The sequence below is a fragment of the Pangasianodon hypophthalmus genome, chromosome 13 (genome assembly GCF_027358585.1).
Source record: "Pangasianodon hypophthalmus isolate fPanHyp1 chromosome 13, fPanHyp1.pri, whole genome shotgun sequence".
Classification (NCBI taxonomy): domain Eukaryota; kingdom Metazoa; phylum Chordata; class Actinopteri; order Siluriformes; family Pangasiidae; genus Pangasianodon; species Pangasianodon hypophthalmus.
The window spans coordinates 15,051,295-15,076,447 of NC_069722.1; the positions used below are offsets into that span (position 1 = coordinate 15,051,295).

A 25,153-nucleotide genomic window follows, 5' to 3' on the forward strand; every position below is an offset into this window, starting at 1 on the left:
TCCATAAAAGAAAAAGAAAAGTCTCCTTAGAGAAAAACTTCCCCATATCAAAAAAGGGCATTTTTCTTAGATTATATGGAACATCCATCCTGTGAATGAGTTGATACTATAGACACAATAACGTATTAGATTGAATGCATTAAAATAAACCTGAGCTGTGCTGTAAAAGAAAATTAATCAACGCTTGAGCAATCAAACGTGAGAACTAAACAGTGCTCTATAATATTGATAGTGAAGTTTAAAATATCTTACATGAATTTGATTAGATCATGTGCCATCTGAAATGATGAATCAGGGCGTGGCAGTAGGGGGTGTTCTGTATGCTAACCATGCATGCTAGCAACAGGCTAACTAATCAAATAGTAGGAGAATTAACAGTTATATGCTAATATACATATACTCCACATTTTTAAGCCTTTTAATGGGGCAAAGATTTTGAGAATCTACCTTTGAGATGGTTTTTAGGATAAGATGGATAAGATCTTTTAGACTTTTACTCAGAAACGTTACCTCATTTCGAACTTGCTGACTGCTTCAACCGTTAGACTGAGTCCAAATCAGCATCATAATCCTGTCATGATTAATGCACCAGTGGCCATAGGAGGGAGATGAATATTTCAAAGATGCACTTGTCTTTCTGGTGATCTGTATGTGGAACGAGTGCTAATGTGTTGCCTGATGTGTCCGTCCCTCTTTTTTCTCTCCTGCTCCTGATCAGAACTTGTACGAGAGCATTAAGAGTGAGCCCTTTAAGATCCCGGAGGATGATGGCAACGACCTGACCCACACGTTTTTCAACCCCGACAGAGAAGGCTGGCTGCTTAAGCTAGGTCAGTGGAGAGAGGATGATTCTTCACACACTTTCTGTTTCTCAGGTCACTGAGCTCTGTATGTCGTGTTACTCTTCCATCCTCTCCATCACCCTGTCACGCTACAGACAGTGCTATCACACATAAATACTCCAGAGAAGCACTGGGTTTTCTCACACAGTGAGTGGTGTTAGTGAAAACTATGCAAACACCACCATTCACTGGTTTATAATCGTGCCACACTTAAGCATTGCTGTATTCAATGAGTAATTCATCACAAATCTGGAGAGAAAGATGTCGTGAAAGGTGAAATACATACAGTATGCAGTGCTTTTATTATTAAGATCCTCAAATTACAATACTTTCATATTAATCTTGACTCTTAAGGACTCTCGAGGTCGTTTTAAAAGCTCTCACAAAACAAGACACTTTTATTCCACTGTGCTATTTTTGTTCCCCAGGCGTCGTTCCAGATGAAGCGCTGGGTTTTGACTGTTTCCCTGCATTGTATTTACTCACATGTGTTTTTAATACTTGCCCACCCCTCCTCACAACATGTCTGCAATTTTGGTCCTAGATGTGGTTGCGTGTGGCTCGTTTATTGTTAAACGTTCCTTCTTGTGTTTCTTTATTCCCTCTGCACCCCCATCCCCCCATCCTTCTGTTGTGTGTCTTCCTGTCTCTTCTCAAGGAGGTAGGTAACCTCGGAGAGCACTGCCGCTCCATCCCAACTGTCCTTACTCCTCTCCTCATTTCACCTCCTCCCTTGATCCTTGCATCCCCTCGTCATTTCGAGCTATCTGCATCTCCTCACAGTGGCAATTTAAACCCAGTACCCATTCTCAAATTGGCTACTGAGGACTGACGAGGTCAGGGGTCACATTGCTGTTTGTCAGCCTGGTTGAGCCTCACACTTTTGTATTATTGCCTGGCCTGGAACGCACACACACACACACACACATGCACCTTGACACACACACACACATTCCTCCAGCAGTATGTAAGCTCTCTGCAGGCTCATATACATGCCAGCAGCTCTTGTGTGCAGAGTTATTACTCTATCACCCTAATCACCCTTAGGCAGTGTGAAGAGAGAACTTTTTTCCTACTTTACAAAGAACTATTGTAGTTACCTAAAAATAGGACGTGGAGAATACGACACAGAGGGGACTTGTTTTCAACGCTCATACTTAAACATCTGAGGTGGTCAGTGCATGATAATACACAAATATTAAAAAATGTCTGGTGCATAATTGCAGTACTTTCCTCAGAGGAATCCTGATGTTGTATGAAAGCACGAAACCAAAAGTACAAAACTAATTTAGAATATTGCACAGTCCCTCTCCAGCATATTAACAGTTGGGCCAATTTTAGTACAGAAATGTCAAACTACCCATATATATATATATATATATATATATATATATATATATATATATATATATACACAATATCAAAGGGTAGTTCGACATTTCTATATACAATCTGTTCAGATTATATATATGTATGTAGTTCAGATTATATATATAAATATATATATATATATATATATATATATATATATATATATATATATATATATATATATAAATATACATATAACACTAATTTACAGATACATTGTCCATAGTTAGAGGATGTTTTGCAGAAGAATAAATGCATAAATGACATTACGTGCAACATTTAAATGCTGAATATCCTACACTGAAATGGTGTGTTATTCATCAGAGCTGTAATAGTTAACGAACGGATATTTGGTTAACCTCTAGGAGAGGGAAAAGGGGTGGGGGATCTTTAATGTGGTGTAATCAAGTCTAATATTTCCTCTGCAGTTAAACATTCCTCCTGTCGGTGGCTCACACGTGTTTCTGTGTTTGACAGATGTGATATGTAAGAAATAAAACACTTTGGGGAGTGCAATTATGGGCATGGTGTGATGCTGTTACCACCCCGGAGCTGATTATTTTCCATTAAGAGCACATCCTGAAGTGTTTTTTTCCTCTTATACCACAGCAGTTTGCTTTATTATTGAACAATACCTCATGCTTTTTAACTGTTTACTCTTAATGCCAATGGAGCGTTGAAGTTAGTTTCTGTAAACAGTCCCTGCCTTACCACTCTCTCTCTCTTTCTCTCTCTTAAAAGTAATAAGACAAAAATGCAAATGTTAATGAGAACCTGGAAAATGTAAAATCCTCTGTTCTGAAAGTTCTCCTGTGGCAGAAAGCGCTCAAACTGGAGACTCCTTCCTATAAATTTTAAATAAATGTTTCCTTCTTCACTATATATATATATATCAATCATTAGAAGGTCTTCTTTGTTAAATAACACAGTTTTAGATTCGTTTATTATTAGCCTCAGATTATGTCGAGCTCTTACTATAGAAACAATAATGTATTAGAATGAGTGTATTAATATAAACCTGAGATTTGAATTTCAGCTGATATTAATGTCACAACTACTGTTATAGAAAATTCATCGCAACCTTCTGACCAATCAGGTTCAGCAGCACTGTGGTATAGAGAAAAATAATGAACATAAATATCAAACATACAGCAAAAGCTTTACTAAATGTCAGCTCAGTATTTCAGCCTGTAGCTCAACTGTAACAGCGGTAAAAGTTCTTAATATTTACTAAACCAGTAAGTGATGATGCTCTGTGCAAGAGCTGCTCCGGGTGTAAAATAGAAGTGGTTATGTCCACGAGCTTCATATCTGACCTCCTGTACCCACCTGCATGGGTGTAAAAGCTGTGTGCTCCGGAGACTATTTTAGCCCAAACACACATCTAACTTGCACACCAAGACAGTGCTGCTCTCTGCATTAAATATTCCCTTTTCTTCTTCAGAAAATGTACGCTGATGTAAGGGATAGAGAATACCTGAATAGTTATTTCAGTATTTAAATACTGATGCCTCAGAGTGAATATTTTATTACTCATGAACAGCCCTGGATGGAAAAAATCCCATATTCATTAAAGTAAACATGCAAGACAGAAGAGACATGTTGCTGATGTGAAATATCCTGTTATTAAATCAGCTCGGACATTTCTTGGGGTGTGTTACCAAATCTACACATGTAGCATTCAGAAAAAGGCCACTTGCATAAATAAGCAAGTACAGTATAGATGTAGCCTTTAGCCTCACACCTAGAAAGTAAATCCAACATGAAGTATTCCTCACATGTTGAGTTCCCTGCCCTGTTTCCATGCCCTGTGGGTATATGAACCAGCCGATTCCCGCACGTAAGCATGTATTACCCAACATTAAGCGCCGTATTACTTAAGTGTGTCATATTAGCCCTCAGGCATCTTCTCTTCCCAGATCCCTGAATTCTGTGCTGGGAAACTTCACCTCCATAACAAAGATCAACATTTATGCATTAAAGGAATACTTCTTCAAAAAAAACAACAAAAAACCTAGCCTTGCTAATAAAGAATGGAAACTAGTCAGGTATGTTTAGGGTTGTCATGCTTACAGGTCCACATGACCTTTCTTTCAATGTTAGCCATGCTGACATTATTTGTATTCCTTTAATGCGTAATCATTTATTCCCCAACGCTGCATTGCTGCTTTGTCCGTCGTCACTATTAGCAACTCAGCACGTTATGAGAAAACGCTGCAGTTTGCATTTCCCGTAACAGATTAAGCTCTGTACACTCCCAGGAATCATGACGCACTCAGCAAGGGTTCTCCACATGACTCAGGCTAATGCGCACCAGCGATACCTCAATTATGAGCACAAATGTAGGGATTTATTCACATAACTGTAGAGACGAATAACAAACATGATGGGGAAAGAAACTTGATCCTTGCACAGCACACAGGGAGTGAAATAAGAAAGTCCATTCAAACATGGATGAAATTGAGGAAAATGTATTATTTGTTTTTGGTCAAAAAAAAAGTTTTATTATAGGTTCTAATCATGGCAATGTCTAATTGTTAACAGCCATAACAGATGCTGTTTTTATTTGTCCTTCCAATAGAAACAGAGTCATTGTAAAGTGAAGGTGTTAGGACATTGTTGGAGATGGATATAAATGTGCATGCAAGTGCAGTGGGTGTTAAAAGGATTTCCTCATTTATGTGAACAGCCTCATCATTTGCCTCAGGGTTCCTTTGCCCTGACCTGTGGCGCTGACGTGTTCAGACCATTTTTCTTTTTTTCCATTGCATCTGAACGCCTGAGTGCCTGCTGTTCCATTTCTATGGACCTCTTTCATACTCATATGACAGTCTTTGGTTCTTTGTGACCAGTACTTGCCAGATATTCCTGCAGCTCTAGCCGTAGGTCTCTTAGCAGCCTTCCTGAGAAGTTCTTGTTTTGTCCTTTCATCAGTTTTCAAGGGACGTCCTGTTCTTGGTAATGTCACTGTGGTGCCCCATTTTCTCCACTTGTTGATGATGGCCTTCACGGTGTTCCATGGTACATCTAATGTTTTGGAAATTCTTTTGTACTCCTCTCCTGATTGATATCTTTGGACAATGAGATCCAGTTCAGGCTTTGGAAACTTTTAGTGGACCCTGGCTTCAGCAGTCAGATGAAACCAAAATGTCAAGAAAATCATACAGAAACAGCTGGTTTTTATTTTGGGGTTAATGAAATTCATTTCACTGATGATAGCTGTATGATAATTACTTTTGAACACGAGTTTGAATGTGATTGGTTCATACTGAACACAGCCACATGCCCGATTATATGGAACCAGGTTATTGTAACTTTTTCTTTTTCTATACTAAAACATTTCTATTTGTTTTTCTTAAATTTTGTTGGTTGCTATATCACATTAACAGTGGAAAACATGACATGATTTATCTTGGTTTTATTTTTTCATCACCAAAACCTGCAGTTTTAACAGGGGTCTGTAGACTTTTTTATATTCACTGTACGTTTAAACGATCATCTACTTCATGTGCCTTGTGATGGACTGGAATCCCATTCCCACCTTGCGCCCAGTGTTCCTGCGATAGTCTCTGGATCCACTGCATCCCTAATGAGGATAAAGCCATTACTGAGGATTGAATGAATCATGTGTTAACTTACTTTGTTGCTTAGTGGACATTACTTATGGTTTGTTAATGTTAACTAATTCTGTGAATAATAGAGTTATGAAAATAACTGGGTGACACACCATGCCTGAAGCTCCTTCTTCCTAGTTAACTTCCTACAAATTCCCAGCGCTGTCTTTCCACTAATGGTGAATGTTCCGCACCTACCACCTCACCATTGTACAGAACCAGGTTCTGGTTTTAACATCCCTGACTTGAATGAAAAGCATGCATTGCATACAAACTGCTGAGGAACATTTCTAGATTTGTTTCTGTGGCCAGGGGTTCAAACCAAATGTACTCTGAGCTCTTCCTTACACAGTGCACAGGATGGTGTGCACATATTATGCAACTGTTTACTTGAGGACTGAAAGTGTTTTAGTTTCAAGGACATACACTTTAAGTCGGCTTTTGTGACCAAATTGTTACTAATACAAGTCAGAGAAGTTGTTCCGGAGAGTTCGGTCATGACCACCTGCTCTAAATTGAAATAGTAAATACCTCTGAGAGAGTCCAGGCAAGAAACACATGCCAGCATACATACACACACACACACAAGTGAAAATAAGCAGTAGTTACACTGGAAATGAAAATTCTTTATTTTATAGATGTAATTTGACAGTTAACAATGCAAAGTCAAACTTAATTTCGACCTAAATATGTGTTTTGTTTCACTGGGACTTTGGATAAACTCATGCATTAAATGACAGTTATAAAAATATTTGCCTTGTTATGGTCCACTGACGCTGGCCGATCACAGATCAGATTGTTGCTGTCTCAGGTCAGGTGTGTATATTTGACTGTGGTTAGTTACGTCAATGTCCTGTGCTTTTTCCTGCAGGAGGAAGAGTGAAAACCTGGAAAAGGCGGTGGTTCATTTTAACCGACAACTGCCTGTACTACTTCGAGTACACAACGGTTCGTAGGTTTCCTTTACAGTATATGTTTGTTCAATGTTAATTTAGCCACTTTCGAAAGTAGTCCATTTCAATTCTAGCAAAACTTTTCTTGTGACTGTGTGTATTGTGGTCTGGATGTGTCACAGGACAAGGAGCCACGGGGAATCATCCCTCTGGAGAACCTCAGTATCAGAGAGGTGGATGAGCCCAGGAAGCCTGTGAGTGTCACCTCTTAATCCTAGATTTGCCCTAGACCAATAGACAAGCAAGATGTCAATTTTTATTGTTTGTGTTTGCATAGCATCATGCTTTTTGCTGTCACACAAATATTTTGAGATTGCCATCAATTTAAAAAAATGTTGAGACTTAAAATTGCAGTCTGGAAAAACCAAATAACCTGTTTTGATGACATCCTCCCCCCTAAAACGAGCCCAACATGCATCCTGGGTACTTGAGTGTGAAAACAGTCTTAAAGTCTTGCAGTACACGTAACTAATACCTACAACTGAACACCTTTCTTTCCTACCCAGAACTGTTTTGAGCTCTACAACCCCAGCCACAAGGGTCAGGTGATCAAAGCGTGTAAGACGGAGGCTGATGGCCGGGTGGTGGAAGGGAACCATGTGGTCTACAGGATATCAGCCCCCACACCAGAGGAGAAAGAGGAGTGGATCAAGTCTATAAAGTAAGAACCCCTGTAACATGACCACCAATTTGCCTCCTTAAAAAGTCATTTTTATTAATGTGCCTAGTGTCAATGAAGGGCACAGTGAAGGGATTGCTTATGCATGTGATCAGGCTGATTTTGGGGGGAAAAGGAATGCAGTCTTGCCTCACACGGCACGCCACCCCCCCACCCACCACGCCATACTTGGCATGGGTTTTTCCTGCCAGAATCAGTGAGGGGATTAATCATTGCGTATAGTACTGTGGTGGAGAGACAGAGCACCAGCAGACCCAGCTCTCACACGCCATCCATTTCAGCTAATCTGTCTGCTAATGCTAATGAAGTTCAGAGCATTATTTTCTCCTTAGCAGAGGAGTAGCTCATCTTAACAGGATTTTTGGGCCGTGAAAACTGGAGCACTCTTTATAGGGCACATCTCTGCTGTTCAGGCCAGTTTAAGTGCGTTAGGGTGCTTACTGTTCAACACCAGAGCGAAAAATGCACACTTCATCAGATGAATTGATTCCAAATCAGAGCAATCAGAGGGGCGGTGGGTTAACTTAAGAAACCATAGAAACCTAACTAGGTCACTGAACAAACCTTTCTCTCTTTCTATCTAGTTAAAGCAGGGGTTTGTAGAAATGTGCTTGCATTTCCATATCAAAGATGCTGAAGTCTCCGCTTCCCCTCCCTCTCTGCCCGTAACTGATGGCTTCCCTTTTCATCTGTTTCCTCAGAGCCAGCATCAGCAGGGATCCCTTCTACGACATGCTGGCTACCAGGAAACGCCGCATCGCCAACAAGAAGTGACGCGTGCCTCGTCGCCATCCGTGAAGCCTTGTGACATCATCAATGTAGGACTTTGTCACGGTGGCCGATTCTCCACAATTTAAACCCATCATCTCTTATTTCGCTCTGTTTTCCCTCCATGTGTCAGAGCAAAATGCGGCCGCTGTTGCTTTCCCTGCACTTGCATGGATGTCAGCGCGCACACATGGACAGCGCACGTGAGAGTCCAGAGGTTTACGGATTGATGGGATGCGACCATGAAATCCCAGTGTGCTCAGACCTCAGTCTATCCCCAGTCACTAAAGCAACACTTTGCTCATGTGATTAGTAAGAACAGAAAGCTGGAGCCAGTTAGGATTATGGAAATGAACTGGCGTCCAGTAGCTGTTCTATTTATTATCAAGTAAATTTAAGCTCTTAGTGTAAGGTGTTTCTTTAATGACCAGTGAGAGCTACAGCGTACTCCAATCATCCACACATTATATTCCACATTGTCATTCCACTGCAGCTCTAACTGACATAGACTATTATCTCACTATGGTGCTGAACGAGTTTCTGTCTGTGCAATTTGTTCAAGAAAAACAGCAAAAAAAGCTTGAAAGGTTTCTAATATAAATGTCGGAATGCAATTTAACACTATGTGGCAGTCTTAAGTCAGCTGGACTGATTTCTTTAATTTGTTGACAGAGTACTAGAGGAAATACAGGTATGTTTTTGCATCCTTTTAGCTTTCTTTGTAAATGGGCTGGTGCCAGTGAGTTTAAGCTTTCTGTTTAGTCCTTAGAAATGAGCATTAAGAGAGACCACAGGGCTAAGGCCTCTGTTAAGGAATGTGTGACTGAAGCTATTAAGACACAAATGTAACACAAATGTCTGTTTTATGGAGTTTTCTATTGGTTACACCCTTGGGGGCCTTGAGCCACATGTATCACTCTACTCAGTGTACAAGTGCTGATCAGGGATCAGTCTTTACTCTTGTTTATAATTATATGGACAAGTGTGATCCTAGATCAGTTCTTTACTCTGAGACTCTTGATGTAGAAGTTTGACAATGTATTGCTGTGTTGTGAATGTTTATCCCTGTTAAAAGCTAAAATTTTGCTTGCCTTTATGTTCCCTTTACAAACATAAGTGAATATCTTTTTATATTTATTTTCTCTGTGAAATGTTTGACCTGTAATTGCTGATACTATGGACTTAAGTTATGTGTAAATAATGTAAACAGTTGTCTTCTTTGTGTATGTATGAGTTACTGCATATAAATCACAACAGCTATGGTTTGGGAAACTCCTTTTGGCAGCTTTATATTGCCGTCATGTCATGTGATTCAGAATTATTATTATTATTATTATTATTATTATTATTATTATTATTAAATGTTGATTTATATGTATTTGTAAAATAAGAGCTCTAGCCCAGGGTGGAATATTATCTTCAGCTGCCCTGTGAAGCTATACATTAATTTTTATATGACTGTAAAAGCTATTGGTCATTACCATAAAACATTCATAAAGCTTTAACCCTGAATCTGATGGAGTGCACAAATTAATTTTGCACATAGTCAACATCTCTCTTCCTGTGAGGGGAAGAACCTATAAGTAGTTAGTAGTAGAATAGTCCTGGGATATGTACAGAATTAAAAAAAACAAAAACAAAAACAAAAACATTGAAACGGATTCAGACAGTGTAAAAATCAATTTCCAAAACCAACTGGCCAAAACTAATAATTTTACAAAGTACACCTTCTGATTTTTAATATTTACTAAACCAAATAACATATGGATATGAAGAGAAGTAATTGCCTATAAAAAGCTATGAATGCAAAAAAAAGAGAGAGAGAGACAAAGGTTTGAATGTTAAATTCTTATTCTTAGTATTTCTCAGTATTAGAATTATTAGTAATTAAATTTAAACCCCACTAAATTCATAGTATTTAAATATATTACTGAAAACCAAATATCTGCATTTGTTTTGAATTCACCTCCTTGAAATTCAAAGTAGTTTTACTTCAGTATGGACACTGATACTAGTTCATTTTGTTCAGGGCTTGACTTTATCCCTAGGGAGCCTGGATAATTAACATGGCTTTTAAATTGAATTTGACTGCTCAAATATCTGAATTTGCGAACAGTGAAAACATCAGCTGCTGAACACTGAAATAAAACTACTTTGAATCTCAATGAGGTGAATTCAAAACAAATAAATACAGATGTGTTGTAATATATTTCACTGCTATGAATTAAATGGTGTTAGCATTCAAATATTTTTCTCATTTTGCTTCTGTGAAAAGGAATGTTTACCTAATATTTACAGAGGTTTTCAGAATATTTTGCAGTATTCTATGTACCAGAGCCCAAACTGGGAATACTTACATAATAAACTGGTCCTTCAGTGACTGACAGCACAATGCAGACAATAAACCTAATATAAAATGTTTAAAAAAAAAAAAAAAAGATTTCCAGACAATATTTGGCGCAATTTTGCGCTGTTTAATATTTGCCTTCTTTTAATAATGACTAAGCTTACTGTATTATAGGATCTATTTCATACAGAAATAAATAAATAAATAAATAAATAAATAAAACCATGACCCTCACTCCTCACTCACCCACAGTGGGCCTCATTTATCAAGATGGATCCAAACAAATTAATTCGTACATCTTTTGTAGGATCATTTACACACTAAAATAAAAATAACCCTTTTCTGAAAAATGTCGGTATCATACCAGAGCTTCTGAGTTTGAGTGAATTTATGAATAAGGAACTTTACTGATGTGAACCTCAGGCTTCAAATCATACAACTGGCAATAAGTTACTGCAGTTTTATATGTAGATTATGTTAATTTTAAATAGCTTATTTATTTCAATTGCACACACGGATCTAGTGATAAAAAAATGTGTAACCCATTTGTTTCATATTAATGGCATTAATTATAGAAATATTAAATATGAAAATAATAATTAAAGAAAGTAAGCCAACATAAATTAAGACAAAAGTCATTCAATGAACACAGAAGAAATGGCACTGTATTAAATGAGGACAGGCTGGTTTCTGCAACGGCTCAGCTGGCATTAGGCTGCTAGAAGACATAGTGCATTCTATGTTTGTCAGAGAACACATATTTAGAGATATTTAGAGATTTTTTTTTTTTTTTCAGAGGATGAAAGCTGGCTTATAAATTGGTTCTTTAAATGCTGTGCAACACTTTAGAGCCAGCGCTAATTAGACCGAACAATCTTGTGCCATTCAGGATCCCTGGAGGACTAGTGGTTAGGTCACGGCACTCTCACCGCTGCGGCCAGGGGTCGAATCCCGGCCAGGGAGCCAACCCCTGCCACTGGGGTTGCGTGCAACAGTGTGCGGTCCCAAGCCCAGATTAAATTGGGGAGGGCTGCACCAGGAAAGGCATCCGACTTAAAAACTGTGCCAAAATCAAATACGTGGACAAATGATCCGCTGTGGCGATGCCTAACGGGGGCAGCTGAAAGAGGAACAATCTTGTACCATCCCTTAGCATGTCCAATTTATCAGTGCTTGAGTTTCTTGGTACTGACACATTTCAGAGAGTGAGAAGTGACCAATGTGGTAAGATTCAACCTGCAATGAGCTGGATAATCCCTAGTTTGCTGGGTGCCATGATCGGCTTCTTCTCAAATTCTTTATGTTTCCTTATGATGCATGACCTCCTGGCTTTTCCAAGATTAGGGAGAGGTTGAATTATGCACGTCAGTGTAAGAGATGTCTGGCCAGTCACAGAGAAACAATTAAACATAGCAGTTTCCTAAATGTTGTGCCTGGCATGTCAAAACCATTTTCTTTTCACTTCATTTAATTCATACCTAATCCACCTTTTCTGTAATTTGTCTTCAGATTTTAACCTTTTCAGGTGCTCTTATGCTGCTAATGATATATTTTTTTAATTGTCATAGATGTGTGGCAAAATAACTTCCACTTCTGCCTCTGAGATTCCTTTTCTTTCACTGTTCTGTCTTCATTTTGCTTTTTCAGCTCTCTGGGTGCTTTGCTTTTTATGAAGTTTCGTGGGCGTCGCTAAATGCTGTAACGTGAATACGCTTTTCAATTTATAGGCGATTCATCAACATACGCTCATGAATATGTAGAACTTCAGGATCACTGGAACGTTTGTAAATCTGGCAGCAATTTTTAGTTTGGTGTAGCCTATATTTACACACAATTTTACTAAATGATAAAGGCCCAGGATTGCTTTTTTTCTACTGTTTTCATGATATTGCATGTGTTGTTCTTTCTGATGCCCTATCCCTGCACTTAAGTCAGACACAAGTGCAATTTAACAGATTTTTCACAGAGACTCATTATGAAGGTGAGCAGATGGAACAGGAAAGTGAATGCAGATGCCATTCACTGCAGCTGTTACTGATTACCACCTACAGGTTGGGGTGTCAGATACACAGTAATGAAACATGTTCTTTATTTATATTGTTGTATAAATAATTGTTGTATGAATAAATAAAACCAGTCATTGTGGCTGGTTAGGCATTTTGGCACTAACAGCGGGTCAGCAGTAACACGTTTCTGCCCTCTGCTGGTGAACAAGGTTTACTTTCGCAAACATGATTTCAGGTTATTATGAAATCAACAAAACTAAGATTATGTCATAACAACTATTGAGTTTAAGTAGTTTAAAAGCTGTCTCTACCTTTCTGGTGTCTTCACATTATTTTATAAAGGAAATTCCTTTCCTAAATGACTTCCATCCACCCACCCACCTAGCCATTTATCTCCCTGTCTATCTGTCCACCTTCACATCCGTCCATCTGTCTGCGTTTAGCAGAGTGAGGAGGAGACTTGTTCATACTCAGGGCTCTTGAGCAGGGCTGGGTAGCTGCTGTTCATTTGGAGTGAGGCCTCACTGGAGATGTCCGAGGGACTGTGTCGGCGCTGCAGGAACTGAGTCGAGTGCTCGGAGCAGTTGCTGAGACGCGGCCGGTAGAAGCTTGTATGCGGCCTGTACAGCTCCTCAGCTGTGTAGCGCTTAGTGAACAGGTAGACCGACATGACGCCGGCACTCTGAACAGAAAAGCACAAACAAGTTGAACAGGTTTCCTTTACAGTATAAGCATATCCCAGTTCCTATTTTTTACCCTGTTATTTTTTTAAAACTTTTGCAGAGGGAACTTAAAATCTAATTTAATGTCAGTATTAAATTATAGTATTAAACTTCATATTAAAGCATTACATTATAGATAATTAGTTTATAGTTATATCACATAATTTTAGTTCTAAGCCTAACTGACTGGCTACTTGAGCTGAAAGGTTTTATAATTATTTAATTTGATTGAGTTTTATTTGTATAGTTCTTTTAGCAACAGATATTGTCACGATGCAGCTTTACAGAATTCACAGAATAAGATCCCTGATGAGCAAGTGAGAGGTGACAGTGGAAAGGACAATCTCCCTGTGATGACATGAGGACAAGACCTTGAGAAGGAACCAGACTCAAAAGGGAACCCATCCTGTTATGGGTGAGCCGGATAGTATGATTAAAAATCTATTTTTAAGTATATGCTATAAAGTCAAAAATGTCAGGCCTTCTCACTTGACATAAGTGGCCAACTTCCCTAATGCTCTAACAGCTGAATGAGCACAAATCCCCACAGCCACATTGCAAAATCTAGTGGAACGCCTTCCCAGAAGATTGGAGGCTGCTATAACACCAACTCCGTGTTAATGCGCATGGTTTTGGAATAGGCATGCATGGGTGTGATGGTCAGGTGTCCGCATACTTTTGGCCATATAGTCTATATAGAAATTAAAACTTCATAGTTAGTCTTTTCAACACATTGTAAATGGTTTGGGTTCTGCGGGTATAAAATTCTGGAAAAAAAACTCTAACAATTCCACTAAAGCAATTAATATGATGCATAGTTCATCCCTAATATTTTATGTCAGATTCAGCTCATAAAATAAATCCATTCTAAGATCATATGTGGGTTTTATTCTACACTGTAAGAGTCTCTGGCTGCAAAAAGTCTGAGCAACCCTGACTTAAGCCAATGACATTAGAAATTACCATCAAACATTAGAATCAATGAGTTCACAGTACATTAATGACAATAGTATAGCACCAGCTATTTTCTAAATCTATTAGGGCCATCGGAGCAATGGGGTGAGCTGGCATCTGACCTGACACTTTTCAGGCAATAACAGACAGATCTGACTCCTTTGAAAAACCAATCAAATATTCCACTTCAGCTGGGGGTGGGGCATTTCTCCTAAAGGAGATCTCCTATGAGCTATAAAGAGTTTATCGTGCTTTGGCCCTCACTGGCGCTTAATAATCGTGTGTTGAATCAGTATCACTAATGTTTCATATGCACACATTCTGAATCGATTACAGGAACATTCCTCAAATGACATTCTTCAAATAAAGTAAGGCTTGCTGGAAAACAAACAGCCTACTGCGGAACATGAGCATGTCTTTTTTGCTGTTATTAGCTGCCTGAGAAGTAAACTGCAAAATGAAGTGTGGGGGCCAAAACAAACTACTCTGATGTTCAATAAAGGTGTGTTGTGCCCTGTTATTGTATTATAATCAGACCCTGGCGCCAAATACATAGCAAAATGCATAGTTAGTCTGTATGTTTCATAGACAAATGACAGGTGTACCTCTTCTCTCAGACAAAAAGATGATGACAGATCAGTCTTTAGTCAGTTAGGTCACAGTGTCCATCTTATTTGTTTTTTGTAGGGAGAGAAAATTGATCATAGAAAAAAGATGATGATAGACCAGCATCCCAAGATCTGAGTTCCCAGGAAAAAGACAGGTATGCATATAGCATCAGTTTAAGCAGCAGCTAGCAATGGTTTTCTATCTGTTTACATTTTCCTGTCTCTGAAGCACCTCAATTATTTTTTTTTGCTTGAAATTATATAAATATGAATAGTGCAATTGTTTTAATTGGCTAGTCTAAGTCAGACTTTAGTCAGTTAGATGACAAATTTTGCCCCACCTCTTTTGGAGTAGTGGTGCCACCCCTGAAATCTATTATGACTTAAGCTTCATTTATTTTTTCATCTCTTAGCTCCGTTATACAGCTTAAACCATGGATTAGCCATGAAATTAAATAATCTTGCTATGAATTCACTATCGAGCTTTGCTCAGAACATCTTTGATTCCAATCAATGGAAAATCATCTAGAAAAGGCAAAGAGCAGAGTTATAGTGCAGACATGTACCTCTGTCAGCAGGAAGGAGATAGCAGCAAAGGCAAAGGACCAGCCGTATTTGTAGCTGAAAAAGGCCTCATTACTTTTACTTCTATTCAACATCTCGTCATTGATGCTGGAGATGTAAAGAACGAGACCCACCACCAGAGAAAGGCCTGACAGAGAAACAGAAGGACAGAGTGGTACAGGAGAACAATATGGAGAAGACCAAGTAATAGAAAAGCAAACAGTACCTGAGAGGATGAAGAAGATTCCAGAAGCGAAGGCCAGTACGGTGCGGTGCGGGCGAATGTGTCCGATGTTACTGAGCACAAAGCCGATGAACATGAAGAAGAGGCTGACCAGGGGGAAGGGGGTGGCTGTGCGAATCATCTCTGTATAAAGAAGGTGTTTTTATAGAACAAACTTACACCTAAAATGCATATCTTTGCTGCAAAGCTTTCTAAATGAAATTAAAAATACATTTAAATAAATTTATATAAATAAAACTTCATTTAAAATATAAATAATCTATTTACTTTATCTTTTATGAAGTCCAATTATAGATCAAAAGAAGAGTCTTGTAGAGCATAATCATAGACGTTTTTCCTCTTAATTCATCAAGACCGCACTTTGCTTCTTGTTGTTTATAGCATACACTGTAGAAAAAGCATTTATTTTCTAGTACTCTTAAATGGACTTCCAGTGCACACACAAAATATTTAACAGGTAGGAAGAAGCTTCTCTTCCACAGACGTTTCGTGACTTAATTAGAGCTGCAGCAGAGGCACATGTTTCTATATTTCCTCACCACAAGAGGGCACTATCTACATAACAGACTGCTACCCATGTTTGCAATACCACAAAGGTTTTGCCTGTAAAACCCCACACACAACTTTTTTTTCTTTCTTTTTTTTTTTTTTTTTTACATATTATACTGGTGTTAGGCCTCTGATCAAACCACTTTCACTGCCCATCAGTACCTTGCTGTTACTATTATGAAACCATTGGGGTAGAGCACAGAGTTTTATCTTTATATAGGCATAGGCAAAAAACTACTACAAAATATACAGAGGAATGAATGTTTGTTCAAACTATATACAACTTATGTGTACTTTAATTGGATGACATTTGATTAATCTATTTACTTCTTTCTCCTCCAAACGTGTTCTGGGAAAATAAACTAAAGGGGCAACTAAGCTTAGCCAATCTGTACACTTGCATGTTTTTGGAAGATGGCAGGAAACCGGACAACCTGAGGAAAACCCACACAAACTTGGAGAATATGTCAAACTGCACAGACAGTAAGACAGTAAGCTCAGGATTGAACAGAGTAAACTGGAGCTGTGAGGCGGCAATGCTACCCATTGCGCCACCGCGCCGCCCTGTACTTCACATGTGCCTTCTAAATCACTGTGGATGACGCTAATGATGATGGTGTTAAGGATGTGAGAGTAACACAGGCTTAAACAGATTAGCCCCAACAGACTCTAAACTAGGGGGTGTATCACTCTGTATAGTGTCTGTATCACTTGAAAAATCCAATGCAAGCCATTTGTTAAAAGCAAATAGGATGCTGTGGATGGCATAAATTAAAGCTTCTTACTTATTTATTACTGTTTTATTACTTTTTCCTGATAGAGAGGGAGGGTATAACCCCTCTAGCCTCATTTATATCAGACAGTCCTGCAAGTACCTATCATTTAGGCTAATCAGAATGCAGTTAATACATATATCGTGAGCTGAGAGCATAGGTTCTTTTTCCATAGAAAAATATAGAAAGGCACTTACTCAGGACACTGACTGTAGATTCACTGGTCAGTTGTACGCTCATAGGCATAAGATACTCTATAGTGAAACACCGGCCCATCTCCTCTCCTAGTAGAGAGTGAAAATGAGAGAGAGAGAGAGAGAGAGAGAGAGTGAGAGAGAGAGTGAGAGAGGAGAGAGCATATGAGGATGTCAAAGCACTGACTCACTGACACTCACACACTCAAAATGCACTGAGAATTGCAGGATCAGGATGCTCAAAATTCACTTACAGTGTCATCACATGGAGACTACATTTTACCAGCAGTGTTTTGTTTTATCTTTATGAATAGCTAAAGATAATGGTTTACTCACACTTATAGCCTATGATTGTGAGATCAGTTAAATAATTGTAGTACCACTGCTCAGCTCACCTATAAAACACATTTATACACAGCATATGCCTGTGTGTGTGTGTGTGTGTGTGTGTGTGTGAGACTGTATTAATCTGGGCACTCTATATAACCACAATATCCATATAAACGACTCCTACTTGCAGTTTCACACATGGAGAGGTTTCCTTTACAATTACTCAAAACTAGATTGATTGATTGAATGAATGAATGATTAATTATGGTCTAATGATCAGAAGCTCATGAGTTCAAATCCCAGCACTGCCGTTGAGCTCCAGGGGTGATTGTATAATTGCAGACCCTGTGCCCTGACCCCAGGTTTTTAGCAAGCTGGGATATCTGAAGAAAAGAATTTCACTATACTGTACTTGGGAAAGTGGCAATTCATCTTCAGTACCCGCTTTATCCTGGGCAGGGTCACGGTCAGTCACTGGGAGTGAGGGAGGAATACACCCTAGATTGGACGCCAGTTCACCGCAAGCAGTTTATTTTGTAATGTTTAATTGTTCTCATTCTGTTTAAATTCCTGTCTTATAGTGAAGGCAACACGAAGCTGCATGAAGTGTTGAAGCTTTCCAGACAAACTGTGCTGAAAAGTGGTTCATTTTTAAAGGCCTCCAGTGGTCAAAATAATACACATGTGAGCATGTACATGTTCATGTCAAATAAAGGAATTCTTACAAGTGTAGCCTAGACACGAACTTGAAATAATAAATGTGGGCAGAGATTTAGTTCTGTATGTTGAAATAGTTTGTAATGCTATTATTTGCATCTTGTGTTTGTTTATATCTTGTTAGGTTGTTGATATAATCATGTCTGTACAATAATAATTGATAAAAGATTAGTGTGCTTCATGTGGACAGTGACAGTGTTTATTTAAAAATGTGTCTCTGAGGTTGAATGTGGCTTCACTTGAAAAAAACTGCCAAAATTGTACCCATTCTTGAAGCAATCCCTAAACAGGGCTTCGTATCATCATCAATGATGTCATCACAGGAAAACAACACAAGCACTGATACAGAGTCTCACCTGAGAAAGTGCTAATTTCTTGACACACGCTTTGACACTCCGACACCCAGCTCACTACTGTCTTTAATTTTTGAAACTCAATGCGTTTTATGAGATGCAATGATATGAAATGATATCCCTTACCTGACAGGAAGCAAAGTCTCCACAGGCCAGAATGCAGGTATGTGTGGATGCTGGTGCTCTGGTTGAAGGGTAGGATGACCCCCTCCTCTAGGTAGAGCCAGTAATCAGTGCTCACAGCTATGCCCAGCAGGCCCAGGCCACACACTGCGAACACACTGCTCAGCAGGGTCAGCGCTTTCCTGCCACACACAGTCATACCACCAACCTCCTGCAGGCACAGTGAACACCACAGCAAAAACCCTGATGAAGAATGACAATCATAGACACATACACTTGACCATGGAACCAAGAAATTGCAACTGCTTCTGCTAGGAACACATCTTTCCTTATTTGATTTTAGCCTTATATTCTCAATCTTTTCGGGCACCTTATGTAGTTTTTTTTTTCTTCTGGAAAATCAAAGTGAATCATATCATAAACTGCAGACACCTATACACTATATCGCTAAAATGTGCACTTTAAAGTCTGTAACATCTCAAGTGTGTTAAGTCTTCAAAATAGATGCTTGAATGTTAAATTTCTTGATACTTATTTGACAACGTTTCATCCACAGTACTGTATGCTTATTTGTCAGTCGAGCCCATGCTTTGAGCTCCTCCTTCTTGAGGAGTTGGATTGGCTTAGAAATTTGAAACACTTCCCCACCCTATACTCCTACCCACCCTCATGATCTTGTTAGAGATCATATATACTATTTGCTTTGCCATGCTTCCGAACATACTGTACACCTCCTAAATCCATTTCAGTTGCTGAGTCTGAGCTTAGAAAGTTGATATGTCTAATCACACAGACTGGGAAAAATGAATGTTTGTCCTTATACTCTGCTAATCTGGAATAATTCAGCCATCTAGCTGATGCCCACCACACATAGGCCCCTAATAATATCAGTCTCAGTCTTAAATTCTAGTGGAGCGACATGAAACAAGGAGCTTCACACTCCACTACTTTGCTATCTGAATTGTATGCAGACCATAGAAACAAACCAACACTTCAATGTCTGTATTTGAAACATTCTGGCCCAGTTCTCAATGTATTTCTGATAAACCGCCTCTGCTTAATTCACTTTTAGATGAAAGGCGCACTTGACTTGAAAAATGTGTGAGCATCAGTTCTGTGAGCAGAAACACCTTGTTTATGATAAGTCAGAAGAAAAAAGAAAAACAATTTAGGCACCTCATCTTCATTTTTCTAAAATTTTCTTTCATAACATAAACCACTCATGAACTTAAGAGATGGTTGTCATAAGATAACAAATTAGATAAACAATCATTTAGGTTACTGATTGTGAGAGTGTATACTCAGCTTTGGTGACATAATTTAAATTTTAATTAAATATTAGACATCAATCTTACTGCAGTCATGACTAATGGGTAAGTGGCCTGTTGACCAGGCTAACATTGCATGCTGGGAAATATTATACTTGTCAAACACCGATGAATATTAATTACAGATGCATTTATATATTGCATATTGCAATACTAAGAAGGCTGGTAGAGGAGACGATAGAAGTTAGAGGGATGATGTTTCAGGGTTTGATTGGTGAGAACAAAAATTAGCCATTATAGCGTTTGATTTTCTTTTTGTTTGAAACATGCTGTTAGTGATTTGCTTCTGTAAAGCAAGAACAAGCCTTGTTGATGACTATAGCAGAATAAGAGCACATCTTTCTTGTCACATCTGGATGCACAGTGATTGACAGAGATTGGAACAGACTCTAAAAATGGGATAAACCATATCCTGATGTTGAAGACTGGGTTGTTTTCAGTGGTGCACAGATGCAAGCCGCACAATGCTGAAAGCACTTAATAGTGTCTATTTACATAAATGCGAGTGAAGGCTCGGCACAGCCATCATGGGTCACCACACATACACATGCATCTTCACACGCAAGCAAAGAGGAAATACAGGCACTAATGAGCCCCTTCCACTTCTTTCAGCACATCTGTTAGGTCACATCTGCAGATGGTGGAAGAAAGCGTTGCCTCTGTTCTTACAGAACAATACAGGTTTTTCATAAACAAAGATATTAGAGTGGAGGAAAAAATACACTTGGTTGAAAAATTTACTCATATTTCTGAATCAGTGATAGCTGCTTGCCTCACGTGGCCAGTGTACGAAGAACTAGCAGACACACGCTCATAGTGGTGCCAGTGGAATATAGAACTCACTTCATGTCTACATAAAGAGAGAGATGCAGCAGAGCTTTAGTCCATTAGTCTGTCTAGCGCTCTCACATCCTCATCTGTACACAGAGTTTGTGCTTGTCATCTCACAGATTGCTAACTAGCCGAGCCGAGTCTCTACTGTAACTTTGAGAAAGACGTTTACTGTCTCCACTTCTTCTACGTTGGATTTTTCATTAATATGGTGTTGAACAAAAAGCAAAAAAAACCTGACCCTTATATTTGAGATCAGTGAACGTATTTGTCCTATTAAACATATTGTAAATTATTACAGTTAGGTCCATAGGTATTTGGACAGTGACCCAGTTTTCGTAATTTTGCCTCTGGACATCACCACAATGGATTTGAAATGAAGCAATCAAGACGTGATGGAAGTGTAGACTTTCAGATTTGATTCAATGGGTTTAACAAAAACATTGCATTAACAGTTTAGGAATTACTGCCAGTTTTTACAGAGTCCCTCCATTTTCACAGGCTCAAAAGTAATTGGACACTTGACTGATAAGCAGTTTTGTGGCCAGGTATGGCCTGTTTCCTTGTTATTTCATGATAAATTAAAGAGATAAAAGGTCTGGAGTTGATTCCAAGCGCTGAATTTACATTTGGTTGCTGTTCATGGGAACTCTCAATATGCATTCCAAAGACGTGTCACTGCAAGTGGAGGAGGCCATCATTAGGCTAAAAAAACAAAAAAAAAAACCAGACCTATTGGAGATAGTAGAAACTTTAGGAGTGACTTCAGGAGGAGATGCTTCATGAATGAATATACAGAGGTGTAAATACTTACCTCAAGATGCAAACCACTGGTAACACTTAAGAACAGAAAGGCCAGATTAGACTTTGCTAGAAAACATCTAATAAAGCCTGCTCAGTTCTGGACCAAGATTCTCTGGACAGATGAAACTTGAAAGATTAACTTGTACTAGAAAAAAAAAACAAAAACAAAACAAAACAGACCTATTAGAGAATGAATGATGAGAAGAGAATAGTACAGAGAAGGAAAGCATCCAAAAGATCCAAGGCATACCAAATCATCTATCAAACATGGTGGAGGAAGTGTTATGGCACAGGCATGTATGGCTGCTAATGGAACTGAGTCACTGGTGTTTATTGCTGATAGCAGGAGGAATTCTGTGTATCGAGTGTATAGAGCTATACTTTCTGCTCAGATTCAGTCAAATGCTGCAAAACTGGTAGGACGGCGCTTCACAGTACAGATGGATAATGACCAAAAACATACTGCAAAAGCAACAGGAGAGCTTCTTAAGACAAAGAAAATGAATCTCCTTAAATGGCTGAGTCACCTGACCTCAATGTAATGGAGCATGGTTTTCACTTACTGAAGACAAAACAGAAGGCAGAAAGACCCACAAGCAGGAACTGAAGGCAGCTGCAGTAAAGGCCTGGCAAAGCATCTCAAGGGAGGAAACTCAGCATTTGGTGATGTCCATGGGTTCCAGACGTCAGGCAGTCATTGCTTGCAAACGACTTCTAAGTATTATAAATAATCCTTATATTTATAATTATGTAAGTTTGTCCAATTACTTTTGAGCCTGTGAAAATGGAGGGACTCTGTAAAAATGGCTGCAATTCCTAAACAATTATTGCAATATTTTTGTTAAACCCCTTGAAATAAAGCTGAAAGTCTACACTTCAATCACAACAATCCTGATTGTTTCATTTCAAATCCATTGTGGTGGTGTACAGAGGCAAAATTATGAAAATTGTGTCACTGTCCAAATACTTATGGACCCAATTATATATTTTTAGTTGCAAGATTTTATAATTGATAGTTTGACTGCTTTATGACTAGTGTCTCCTGAGTTCTAGCACATTTTATAAAACTTGGCTGTTTTCGTTGTACAATAATTTGAGACTTGTTTCTTTTGCCTCACTTGAAAAGTGTCTAAGTGAACAGAAAGATAATTATAAATGTAAATGAGATTTAGTCATGTGAGACGTTATTGACCTGTGTCAAACAGTAAGACTGTGAAAATTTGCTTGCAGCAGTGGATGAGTCATTTCACTGTTCCAGTGGGAGTAGGAGGAACCTTTTTACTGACGGCTGACTGCAAGCTTAGACTAATCTACACATACAGGTGACCTGCGAGTGATGAATCATTCCTGTTTCTTCCAAGGAGCTGCCTCTTTCTCTCTCTCTCGTTCTTTTCACACACAAACACACACACGCACAGTTTCTTTCCCTTTAGTCTCCAGCAGTGATTAGGCACTCGAACTTACTTGCTGTAGCCTTTCTGTCTTTCTCCAGAAGTCCACCCCTAAATCCAATCCACATATGCACACAAATACACACACATTTGACAAACGAAATGTCAGATGTCAGGGCCACCAACAAGCTATATTAATCACATATGAATTATCAGCAATTAAATAATTAGCAATTAATAACTAATATAAGACAGTATATAGCTTTCTCTATAAAATATCTACTATAGATTTTCTCTTTACCCTTTTAAAGAGCACACAGTTTACAGCAATAGTTTTTTTTAATTGTAATGTCACAAGGTGCCATTTTTTCTTAAGAATATTAATGTGAAGGTACCCAGAAAAATCTCCAATACTGAAGTAAAACCTAGTGCAAATGACCACTGAACGAGTTTTTCGTTACTGGATATTTTGCTGTATAATACATCGTATTTCTTTATTATTTTTTTGGTTGCACTCTGCTGTGTATTGTATATGTAGGGGATACAATCTCTCTCTCCCTCCTTCTCTCTCTCTATCTCTATCTCTGAGTGTGTTGGCTGCTGATGCCAACTAGGTAGATTATATATTTATTTCTGACTGTAATACAGCTTGTAAATTTAACATTATTTTTTTTAAAAACTTGTCTAAACTAAAAGAGATCTGAATCAGAGGAATTTTAGACCCTACTTTGGAGGTTTTTAAACCCTACTGAGAAAGATCAAGCACCCTGTAAGAGGTAGGTAGACAAAACATGCACTTCTGTACCTCTTTTCCCTCTTTCACTGCATTTGGAGAATCAGTGTTTCTCCAGTACAGAGAAACCTCAATGCTGCTTGTATTTTCAGCAACAGTAATTGATTAATTAATGTTAATCAATTCTCATATTTTAACCCATCACACCAGATAACACTGCATAAGTATTTTCTCACGATCTTACATTCTGAATTAGTTTAAAGGATTGGTGTAAAAACCTGTAACAAAATGTAAGCACATAAACATTTCTCTAGCATCCATATGAAAGACTGCATTAGTGCTCAGTTAGCATAAACTGAGCATAGAAACCTAAATCATGATTAAAAACAACATTTTATTTCAGTTAGTACATTCAGAGATTTCCTTTAGTAGATTATGGAAGAGATGGAAAAAAAAATATAATCTGCTCTCTCATACTGCTCTCCTTTAAACCAATAAAAATGAGTTTCCAACCAAACAAATTTACCTGAAGTAAAATACTAGCCTACTGTTATTCTTAATTCTGTACACAGCAGTGTGATAAACAGTCATTACCTCGAGAAAGATAAGGAGAATATGGATTGTCCCGAGCTCCGGTGTGGATAAAACTGTCTAGCAGTCCAGCAGCTTTTCGACTCAGCTGTTAAGCTTGGTTTTGTTTCAGAATGAAATGTTATATATTAAAATCCAGCTGAGGAGAATAACTCAAGAGAGCATTCACCTCCTTCCTCTTCACCAGCTGCCTCCTCCAGTCACAGCGGCTCGCGCGCGCAAAGAAAGCGCGCGTAAAATTCGGCTCCGTCCCCAAAACCGCACACTGACACTTCACTGAAACGTCACTGACACTTCACTGATACTTCACTGAAGCCTGTGTGACACACCTGCTAGCTCACTATTCGGACATACGATTCGAGACGAAGCCCCGCAAGCTTTAAAGCCGGAGTCACACCAGCTCACTCCTCACATACATCTGTGAGTCTTCCCCAAACTGTTGCCACGAAGTTGGAAGCACACAGTTGTCTAGAATGACTTTATATGCTTTAACATTAAGATTTCCCTTCTTACTAATGCTCTTGTGGCTGAAAGAACACAAATTCCCACAGTCACACTCCAAAATCTTGTTGAAAGCCTTCTCAGAAGAGTGGAGGCAGTTATAACAGCAAAAAGGGGACCATCTCCATTTTAATGGCCAAATACAGTAGGATATTCAAGAAGCACATAGGGGTGTGATGGTCAGGTGTCCGCATACTTTTGGCTATATAGTGTATTAAACTGTAGCCATAATTAATAGACAAAGATTTATCCATTAGGAGTTG

General features: G+C 38.7%; 2 protein-coding genes across 3 annotated transcripts in view; one reads left to right on the forward strand and one right to left on the reverse strand.

Moving 5' to 3' along the window:
• cyth3b (cytohesin 3b) overlaps positions 1-9,490 on the forward strand; it is a 35,640-nt gene extending 26,150 nt beyond the window's left edge. For both annotated transcript variants that reach the window (XM_026916122.3, XM_026916121.3), the window contains exons 9-13: positions 719-830; positions 6,699-6,775; positions 6,903-6,974; positions 7,287-7,441; positions 8,161-9,490. In XM_026916122.3, the coding sequence (XP_026771923.1) occupies positions 719-830; positions 6,699-6,775; positions 6,903-6,974; positions 7,287-7,441; positions 8,161-8,233 (489 nt within the window). In that variant the 3' untranslated portion in view covers positions 8,234-9,490. The remainder of the gene's footprint in view (positions 1-718; positions 831-6,698; positions 6,776-6,902; positions 6,975-7,286; positions 7,442-8,160) is intronic.
• Positions 9,491-10,700: 1,210 nt separating this feature from the next.
• cacng5b (calcium channel, voltage-dependent, gamma subunit 5b) lies at positions 10,701-24,786 on the reverse strand. The gene is made up of 6 exons (XM_026916124.3): positions 24,393-24,786; positions 18,715-18,922; positions 17,192-17,278; positions 15,655-15,795; positions 15,431-15,576; positions 10,701-13,262 (listed from the first exon to the last, which is right to left on the reverse strand). Exons 2-6 carry the CDS (start codon positions 18,908-18,910, stop codon positions 13,020-13,022), a joined length of 813 nt encoding a protein of 270 aa, XP_026771925.1. The 5' UTR covers positions 18,911-18,922; positions 24,393-24,786; the 3' UTR covers positions 10,701-13,019.
• Between the last annotated feature and the right edge of the window lie 367 nt (positions 24,787-25,153).